Source organism: Crocuta crocuta, unplaced genomic scaffold (genome assembly GCF_008692635.1).
Source record: "Crocuta crocuta isolate KB4526 unplaced genomic scaffold, BGI_CrCroc_1.0 scaffold85, whole genome shotgun sequence".
In the NCBI taxonomy this organism is placed as follows: domain Eukaryota; kingdom Metazoa; phylum Chordata; class Mammalia; order Carnivora; family Hyaenidae; genus Crocuta; species Crocuta crocuta.
The window spans coordinates 2,155,045-2,165,910 of NW_027530620.1; the positions used below are offsets into that span (position 1 = coordinate 2,155,045).

A 10,866-nucleotide genomic window follows, 5' to 3' on the forward strand; every position below is an offset into this window, starting at 1 on the left:
AATTCATCTTTTATGAATAATGTAGTTCATTTTTTTTTTTGCCATGTAGTATCCCATTATATGACTATACCATGATTTCTTTATCCATTTGATTAGTGATAGACACTAGAGTTGTTTTTTACTTTTGGCTATTAAGAGTAAATCTGTGATGAACATTACTGTACATGTCTTCTTCTTTCTGTAGGATGTAAACACTATTTCTGTTGAGTATATACCAGTTTCATTGCTTTTAATTTGGGGGGTTGGCAGGTTACTTTTAAAAAGCACTTTAAAAGCATTTTTATAGTTCTTTAGCTTCTCAAGTTTCGACTGAAAAGTCAGCCATTAAGTTTTGTTATTGCTCTTATGAAAGTAAATGTGTTTTTTCCTCTGGCAGCTTTTAATATGATTTTGTTTTAAGTTTTTAGTAGTTTTATTATGATAGGCCTAGGTGTGGTTTTATTTGTAGAAATCCTGCTTTACTTCGTAATTTCATGTCTTTTGTCAAATTTGACACTTTTCAGATGTTCCAAATATTGCCTTTGACCCTTTCTTTTCTCCCTTTATGTGATTCCAATTATATATATGATACACCTTTTAATTATCTCTCCTATGTTCTCATGGTATTTTATAAATTTTCCATCTTTTTCTACTCTTCTTGTGTTTGCTTGAATAGTTTCTGTGACTTCTGGTTCACTGTTACAGGTTCATATTGAATTCTTAATTTCGATTATTATATTTTTTTAGTTCCAGAATTTAGTTTTTATAGCTTCCAACTTTCTGATTACATTCTCCATTTTGTCATTTGTTTTTAAGGAAGGAAATCTATTTATTTTTATATTTCAGTATAATCAACATACAGTGTTATATTAGTTTCAGGTGTATGATATAGTGATTCAACAATTTTAAGGAGGACACTTTTATTTCTTTTAATTTTATTTCTAGGAGAGAGAGAGACAGCGTGAGCAGGGGAGGGTCAGAGAGAGAGGGAGACACAGACTCTGAAATAGGCTCCAGGCTCTGAGCTGGCAGTCAGCACAGAGCCCGACGCGGGGCTCGAACCCACGAAATGTGAGATCATGACCTAAGCGAAAGTCGGACGCTCAACCGACTAAGCCACCCAGGCGCCCCATTGGACCCTTGTTGTTTTAAGTACTGGGTGTTGTATGTAAGTGATGAATCACTAAATTCTACTCCTGAAACTAATGTTACACAGTATGTGATCTAACTGGGATCTAAATTAAAACTTGGAAAAAAAATTATATACATCATTCAGTGCTCATCACGGTAAGTGTACTCTTAATCCTCTTTACCTATTTCACTGATCACCCCACCCACCTTCCCTCTCATAACTATGTGTTTGCTCTTCATATTTAAGAGTCTTTATATTTAAGAGTATATATTAAGAGATTTTTTCTTCATTTGTTTCTTAAATTCCACATATGAGTGAAACCCTATGACAGTTGTCTTCCTTGGACTAACTTATTTCACTTAGCATTATATCCTCCAGGTCCATCCATGTTGTTGCAAATGGCAATATTTCATTCTTTTTATGGCTGAGTAATATTTCATTGCCTATTTATATATACCACCTCTTCTTTATCCATTCATCTATCAGTGGATACTGGGGTGGCTTCCATATCTTGGCTATTGTAAAGAATGCTGCAGTAAACATAGTGATACATATATCTTTTTGAATTAATGTTTTAATTTTCTCTAGGTAAATACCCAGTAGGGGAATTACTGGATCATATGGTAGTTTTATTTTTAAGTTTTTGGGAAACTTAAGTACTCTTTTCTAGGTAGCTACACCAGTTTACATTCCCACCAACAGTGCATGAGGGGTTCTTTTTCTCTACATTCTTGGTAACGCTTGTGGGTTCTTGTGTTTTTGATTTTAGCCATTCTGACAGGTGTGAGGTGATATCTCCTTGTAGTTTTGATTTGCATTTCTCTGATGATCGGTGAAGTTGAGCATCTTTTTATGTGTCCGTTGGTCATCTGTAGGTCTTTTTTGGAGAAGTGTCTGTTCGTCTTCCTCCCACTTTTTAACTGGATTATTATTATCATTTTTGGTATTGAATTATATAAGTTCCTTATATATTTTGGATTCTAACCCCTTATCAGATATATCATTTGCAAATGTCTTTTCCCAGTCAGTAGGTTGTCTCTTTGTTTTGTTGGTTGTTTCCTTTGCTATGCAGAAGCTTTTTGTTTTGATATAGTCCCAATCGTTTATTTTTACTTCTGCTTCCTTTGCCTCAGAAGACAGATCTAGAATAATGTTACTATGGCTGATGTAAGAGAAATTAATGCCTGTGCTCTCTTCAAGGATTTTTATTGTTTCAGGTCTCCCGTTTAAGTCTTGAATCCATTTTTAGTTTATTTTTGTGTATGGTATAGGAAAGTGGTCCGGTTTTATTCTTTTGCATATAGCTGTTTAGTTTTCCCAACATGATTTGTTGAAGAGATTCTTTTTTCCCTTTGCTTATTCTTGCCTCCTTTGTTGTCGATTGATTGACAATAAAAGTGTGGGTTTATTCCTGGGCTCTCTATTCTGTTCTGTTGAACTGTGTGTCTGTTTTTGTACCAGTACCATGCCATTTTGATTACCACAACTTGGTAGTATATCTTGAAATCTGAGATTGTTATATCTCTCAATTTTGTTCCTCTTTTTCAAGATTGCTTTGGCTATTTGGAGTCTTTTGTGGTTCCATGCAATATTTTCCTAGGTATTTCATTATTTTTGGCACAATTCTAAATGGGATTGCTTTCTTAATTTCTCTTTCTCTACTTCATTACTAGTGTATAGAAATGCAACAGAATTTCTCTATATTGATTTTTGTATCCTATGATTTTATTTAATTCATGTATCCGTTCTAGTAGTTTTTTGGTGGGGTCTTTAGGGTTTTCTTTATATAGCATCATGTCATCTGCAAATAGTGAAAGTTTTACTTCTTATCAATCTTGATGCCTTTTATTTCTTTTTGTTGTCTGATTGCTGTGGCTATCCAGCACTATGTTGAATAAAAGTGGTGAGAGTGGATATCCCTGTCTTGTTCCTGACCTTTGGGGAAAATCTCTTACTTTTTCACCATTGGGCATGGTGTTAGCTGTGGGTTTTTCTATCTATGGCCTTTATTATGTTGAGATATATTCCCTCTAAACATAATTTGTTGAGGATTAAAAAAATTTTTTTAAGTTTATTTACTTTGAGAGAGACAGAAACAGCACAGATAGGGGAGGGGTAGACAGAGAGGGAGAGAGAATCACAAGTAGGCTTCACACTTCCAGTGCAATACCCAGTGTGGGGCTCGAACTCACGAGACTGTGAGATCATGACCTGAGCTGAAACCAAGAGTTGGACTCTCAACCGACTAAGCTACCCAGGTGCCCCATTTATTGAGGATTTTTATCATGAATGAATGCTATACTTTATCAAAGGCTTTTTGTGCATCTATTGAAATTATCATATGTTTTTTTATCCTTTCTCTTGCTGATGTAATTTATGATGTTAATTTGTGAATATTAAACCACCTTTGCATCCCAGGAATAAATCTCACCTGATTGTGGTGAATAATTTTTTTTAATGTATTGTTGGATTCAGTTTGCTAATATTTTGTTGAGGATATTTACATCAATGGTCATCAGAAATATTGGCCTGTAGTTCTCTTTCTTTGTAGTAACAAAGAGGGTATCAGGGTAGTGCTGGCTTCATAGAAAATCAGTTTGGAAGCTTTCCTTCCTCTTCAGTTTTTTGGAATAATTTGAGAAGAATAAGTATTAACTCTTCTTTAAATGTTTGGTAGACTTTGCCTATGAAGCCATCTGGTCCTGGAGTTCTGTTTGCTGGATTGTCATTTGTTTTTTAAAACATGTTAATTATTTTGAAGTTCATGTCCAGTGACTCTCCAAACCAGGTCATCTCTGCTTCCTTTTCTATTTGTTTTTCTCTTAGTCCTACTTGTTGATCTGTCTGGCATATTTAATTGAACACCAGACTCTATTTATAAGAATTTATATAAGCTCTCAGTGATGTCATTTTCCTCCAAAGTGAGTTTATCATATGCTCAAGATGATAAATAAAGGACAGATTACATAAATACAGTCCTAAGCTGGCATGGCTTAAATCTGTGTTGTGACTTTGGTAGGGTTCCATTTGTCTCTGGTTTACCCCCTATCTAGAGAGTAACCCCCAAAGGCATTATTTATTTTATTCTTATGTAGTATGAGGTAAAATTACCTTGGTTGCTACTAGTAAAAAAGAAAAGAAAACAAAGTAGCTTAAACAAAATAAGTTTATCATCTTACATAATGAGACGTCCAGAGATAGGATGCATTTATGCAAACACTCCTCCTATCATTGATCTAGCGTGGCTTCTCTAAAATTCTCTTGGCTTTGTTCTCATGGTCCTTCTATGGCTGATATGGTTGCAAGTGTCTCATGTCTTGAGGTAGGAAAGTGAAGTTTGTATTTATGAGGCTCTATGTAAGAGTTAATAATCCATTTTTAGAGACTGCCTTACCCTAAAGATTTCTCATGTCTCTTTGGCCAGAATTTTGTCACATGCCTATCCCTAAACCAGATATTGTGAGTGGCAATGACATGACCATGTTTCACTTAGACTGCTCAAGATTAACCATTTAGGCCTGGGAGGGGTCCTTTCTCTGAATATAGCCAGGGAGAATATGAACACCTAAGCAAAACTAAGACCTGATTAATGAGAAGGGGGGAATAATAGGAATCTGTCACAGGGAGACATAGCTGTCTCTCATACAGTAGTCCTGTGAGAAGCATATTATTGTTACCCATCTACTTTAGTTATGAGAATTCTGTGATTCAGAGTTTACCCACCATAAGGTCAAGTATTTAGTGGGAGAGTCTCTATTCAAACAAGTCATCTGATTCCAATTTTGTGCTTGTTTTAATGCTCTTTAGTCTCTTAATAGGGATGTAAGTTTTCTTTTCTTTTTTATATTTTCCCATTATATGGTTGTTTTATCACTTTATTTTTTTATGTTTATTTATTTTTGAGAGAGAGAGAGAGACAGGATGCAAGTGAGGATGGGACAGAATGAAAGGGAGACCATCTGAAGCAGGCTCCAGGCTCTGAGCTGTCAGCATAGAGCCTGATGTGGGGCCCAAACTCACAAACTGTGAGATCATGACCTGAGCTGAAGTCAGAGGCTTTAACTGACTGTGCCACCCAGGCGCCCCAATATTTTCTTTTTTATAATCATTCCTCCAATATGTTCACATATACAAATTAAGGTAGATAACTCCATTTCCCCACCCACCCCTTCCCAGACTTTAGCAGCAGCCTCACTCACAATCAGGATGAGAATGCAATGTGGAAAGTGTTAATCATCTACAGATCTAAGATTACCTAAAACTTTAATTCCTGTATTTATGTGGCCATTCCTCAATATGTAATGGACACAAGCTACCTAGGGCCTAAGCATTATAAGGTGTTGCTATTCAAGCTGAAACCACAAGGGATCAATTAGAGTTTCTACTTCCATTAGCAAATATGATTTGTGTCCACTCCCCGCTGCCATTCATAATTTGGAATTCAACTCTACTTAAAATGTTCCCTCTCTGCTTCAGCTGAATGATTTTCACAAGAATCTGCTTCTTTGAGAAGTACCCTCAGAGTGATGGATTAGCAGCCCTGACAGCATTTGCTACATCGGGAGCACATTAGCCATTTCCATTTCTCTCCTCCACGGTGGAGGCGGGAGCCCAGAAGCTCTGCCTTTGGGAGGGTTGGAGAATAGACTGCCTCATGACAAAGCAGCCGGAACAACCACAATTGCAGCCCTCGAGAACAGCTCATGCCATGGGGTCAGAGGAGCAGCATTTTATGTTCCTTTGTAGAATAAACTGAATATTTTTATAAGAAACAAATCTTCCATCTATGATCCTGTTCCCATTAGTGGGTCAGGGCAAGAGCAAACCAGAGAGACTTAATTTACTTAGGAGACATTCAGTATAAATACTCTATTCCCTTGTGTGATGTTCTTGTTCTGTTGGCCTTAATACATGCAAACAAAGATGACTTACTCAAAGTTTTGATATGCCCCAAGACCATCCTTCTTATAACACGGTGTTCCTTTTCGGCTGGGTGTCAGGAAGATCCAGAAAGTGTACATCAACACAGCATGTATTTTCCCTCCACGAAACTAGTATACAATCTGTAATTGCTAACCCCACAAGTTTGAAAGTTTACCTTAACATTTGTGGGAAGCAGATGGTTTCCATACACTGCCAACCTGTTGTTACCAAAGCTTTTTCCAAGAATTGTTTCCCAGCCACAGTCACTAGCATAATTAACCTTGCTGTGGATTGTATAAACAAGAAAATGATCACCAATCTGTGTGAAAGCCAAATGTACTATTCAAGATTTTGTCTCAGAGCAGGTTCTGATGAGCGATCCACTTTTGGGATGTTTTCTGATGGCGACTATTCTTTCCCTGTCTCCTTTTTCATTCCATAGCACACCTTCTCTTTCTAGTCATGTGTTCCCCTTTACCTATTTCTACCTGCAGACATTGGTCTGGCTGGGGCCAGAGACGTTTTTCTGAGCAGAATAGTAAGCAGGCAAGAAGTGTCTGGGCTGTGAGAGAAAATGGCCTCCATTTGAGGCTGTAGGACTAACACTCCACAGCTGTTCATTTCCCTAGAAGCTTTATGCAGCCTTTTTCAATACCTGTGGATTTCCTGTACTTTCTCTTGCCCCCTGCCCTTTCTTGGTCTTTGCTTCATTTTCTACTATTAGTGTCTTAACAATCCCTCTCTCTCTCTCTCTCTCTCTCTCTCATTTATATTCTACTGTTATCCCTGAATTTTTTTAAACTTTTTTACTATGAAACAATTACAGATTCATAAGAAGTTGCAAAAAAAAAAATGTACAGAGAGGTCTCTTGTATACCTTTCAACTAGTTTTCCCCAGTGGTTACATCTCTTATAAGGAAGTATAATTTTCAAAACAGGAAGTTGACATTGGTACAATTCCCAGAGCTTCTTCAGCTCTCACTAGTTTGAGATGCACTTGTGTGACTCTGTGTGTGTGTGTGTGTGTGTGTGTGTGTGTGTGTGTGTGTTTTGTGTGTTTTAAAGAGGAAACATCTTCAGTCTTCTGCCTGACTTCAGAATGGCTTGGATTCAGATTCAGCAAATACTCATTAAGGGCACATATGAGACATTGTCCTATATTTCACATGAACTTGTTCAGTTAAATCTTTTCACCAGCGATCTTCCCAAGGTCATCTAAGTAATGTCCTGATTCCAAGTCCACTGCTCACCATGTTGCTTGCCTGGCCCTTCGCCTCTGTATAGACCATGGCCTCTGTTTTCATGCTGTTTTTCATGTCTTCTCTATTTGATTCATAGCCCCCAAAATGGTCCTCAGCTTTGTAGGGTCCTCCTTGCTTCTCGTTTCCCTGACTGCTGCTCCACAGCCTGGATTGACTCCTGCCCCATGTACTCTTTACTTTTCTGTTTCTGACATCTGATTGGGGGTCAGAGTGTCCAGTGACCCATGGTGGCATTTGTATTTCTGCCTTAGATTATTGGAAGCAATTTATGAAGCTCTTCCACAGTATAATTTGTTGTTGCTCCCTGCATACTGAGGTTGGTAGGGCTATTACTATTCCAATTTTGCAATGAGATCACTGAGGTCTCTGGAATGATAAAGCCAGAAAACTGAAGTAAAAAATACAGAGGTAGAACTCAGACTAAAACTTGGTGAAAGTTCTCCACACTGTTTCATGTCAAAGTGTGGGAGCATGTTTTTCCCTCCATGACGACAGGTTTTAATGCCTGAGAACCCACTGAGTGTCATGACCTATGATAGGCTTCCTAAATATATTGTATAATTGGTTCACACAACAGTCCTATGAGGTACTATTATTAATATAATCCTCACTTTACAGATGAGGATATAGGCTCAGAGAGCATAACTGAGTCAGCATCAGGCCCAGAATTAACAAGTGGCAAAACTGGGATTGAAACCTAAGGCTGACTCCTGACTTAAACTTGTAACCTACACTTCTGCTTTGAAGGAAAAAAGTAATTACCTCCAGACACAAAAACTGCACAGAATCATTCAAACTGTGCTAGAGGGTTAGACACTGGAGACAGGGCCTTAAACTTTGAATTGCTAGTAATTCAAAATTGATTTACTAATAAATAAATGTTTACTAATATATTTGCTAATAATTTCATATTGGGAGATAGCCCATGAAAATCTGCATTTCTAGCTTTTGATGATAAATGGATATACCTGGCAATGCTTGGTCTGGCCCTAAGTCTGTGCTTTCCGATTTGCCATAGTTCCCTGCAGGCTCAAGAGTTGTTGGGGGCTCCTCAGGGAATGCATCAGGGGAATGGGATTTGGAGTCAAAGACAAGGATTTAAATCACAATTCCGATACTTCCTGTGCCTTTGGCAGTCTTGAAATATAAAGACTTTGACATTTTCTCCTATCTGGAGATGAGGTTGATGCTTTCTCATCTTGACTTTGTGCGGGCTTGTGACTACTTTGGCCAATAGAACCCGGGAGAAGTGATCATGTGGCTTTCATGGTTAGGTCATAAATCACACGTAGTTTCCACCTCGCTCACTGGAACATTCTCTTTTGGAACTAACCCAAGACCATCATGGCGGGAGGCTGTATGTAGGCACTCTGGTCAAAAGTCCCTTTGGTCTTGATAATCAGTCCACAACATATATGTGTATCAAATCATCATATTGTATAATTTATTTTTATTTTCATTTTCATTTTTTTACTTTAGAGAGAGAGTGTGAGTGGGGAGAGGGGCACAAAGAGAGAGAGAATCTTAAGCAGGCTCCATGCTCAACACAGAGCCTGATGGATCATGACCTGAGTTGAAATCCAGAGTTGGACATTCAACTGACTGAGCCACTCAGGAGCCCCTTAAATCTATATAGTTATATTTGTCAATTATTCCAAAGTAAGGTTAAGAAAAAATTCCGGCTTAGTGTAGCCTTCCAACTTTCTCTGCCAAAGCACCAGGCATGAGTGAAGCCTTGTTTGATCTTGCAGGATGGATCTGCTGGATAAATACCGCTGAGATATCTCAATGCTACACGGAACAGAAAAATCATATAACTGAGCCTTGCTCAAATACATAAGTGTAAAATTATGAGATACAATAAAATGGCTTTTGTTTTAAGATATGGAGTAATGGTGTTTATATACTTTTTTTATTATCAGCAATACATTAGACAAAGTCCTCTGTGCCCCCATTTGGTCATGTATGAAATAGAACTCATAAGAGCATGTGTCCTATCTTCTTCACACAGACTAAAGCAGATGAAAGAATGGATTTGCAGTCTTTGTAAATTACCAAGTGGTATTCAGATAAGGTCATTATGATGATTGTGAAAGGCTGATGGCTGCTTCACAATCTTTAGGACTCCTTTCAAGGGATATACAAAACTGCAATGCAAAAGGAAAGCTCAAACAGGTTAAATTCTTTATCAAATGCTTGTGTAAGGATTTTAATTAGTCACATGTCTCAGTGATATACTCCTGTAGCACCATGGCCTTTTCAGTATGCAGTATCCCCACCAAATGTCCTTTTTATGTCTGCGGTAATGGAGAACATCGGGATAGGTCTCAAGTGAAACCTTGCAACTTTCAGCTATGTTAGGACATTAAAATAACCAGAATGAGGGTTTGATGGAAAGTCAGCCAAGCAGATTTTACTGGACAATGAGCTAGTGTTGGGAAGAGAAATCAGGTCACTGTAGGACTGAATGCAGAGAAAACAGGGGAGAAGGCTTTTACCGACTGGCTGACTGATGGTCCAGATACAATTCTATCATCTTTTTCTTTTCATGTGACAAATTTCTACCGAGCACTTTTTGATGTGATAGGTGATCTACTACAGTGGCAAGGCCTTTTTGCTTTCTCCTACCGTGGGTGACTTTTTCATCGTTTTTTGTTTGTTTTTTTTTTGGCCTGACTGGGATGGTCCTTTAACCCTATGCCTAGTTAACTCTTCCTCCTCCTTCTGATTTCAGCTCACACAGCACCTCAGCCTTACCCGATCCCACAAACATAAGGCATTACATTGCTCCCTGTGTGTTGACCTCACTGTATTTGTCACAGTGGCATTCATATTTAGTGAGGAGGGAAATACACTACATTCAGATATAAAAGAAAATATGCTACTTCATTTGCTGTAATGGATCTGATCTTCCTAAGGAGTGACTGCTCTGCTGGCTTAGCAGGAAAACTCAACTTTAACGGACTAATCTCAGTGCATCACTTGCTGTCAGTGTCCAGTCTTAGGAATTATACAGCCACTGCTGGTTTAAATGGCCCATTATCCGAAGTGCTTTCCCAACTCCATAGTTAAGAAGGTGTCTGGTGGCTAGTAACTCTAAGCAGGTTAGAGTGACCTTGTGGCTTTAGGGAGAAAAGGGATCTCTGGCCAGCAGCCCCTTCTTGGCTAGTCTTTGTATATTGTGTAGTGCACATTGTTTGTTCTGTGAAGCATGCTATGTAAACAATTTAGTTTCTTGCTTTTTTTTTTTTTTCCAGAATAGAAGAGTGATTAAGAGCTCTTGCTTTGGGTCAGATTGATTTTAATTCCAATCTCTGCTCTGCCATGGGTTAATGGTATTCTTTATTATTAAAAAATTTCTTAATGTTTGTTTATTTTTGGGAGAGAGAGAGAAAGAGACAGAGTGTGAGCAGGGGAGGGGTAGAGAGAGAGGGAAACACAAAATCTGAAGCAGGCTCCAGGTCTGAACTGTCAGCACAGAGTCCGATGCGGGGCTTGAACCCATGAACTGTGATATCATGACCAGAGCCAAATTTGGACGCTTACCCCACTGAGCCACACAGGTGCCCC

General features: G+C 38.3%; 1 protein-coding gene across 1 annotated transcript in view; it reads right to left on the bottom strand.

Annotated features, from left to right (window-relative positions):
• Positions 1 to 7,530, bottom strand: part of CUNH1orf87 (chromosome unknown C1orf87 homolog) — a 106,910-nt gene extending 99,380 nt beyond the window's left edge. Inside the window, exon 1 of the mRNA XM_077768122.1 lies at positions 7,285 to 7,530. Within this exon, the coding sequence (XP_077624248.1) occupies positions 7,285 to 7,530 (246 nt within the window). The remainder of the gene's footprint in view (positions 1 to 7,284) is intronic.
• Between the last annotated feature and the right edge of the window lie 3,336 nt (positions 7,531 to 10,866).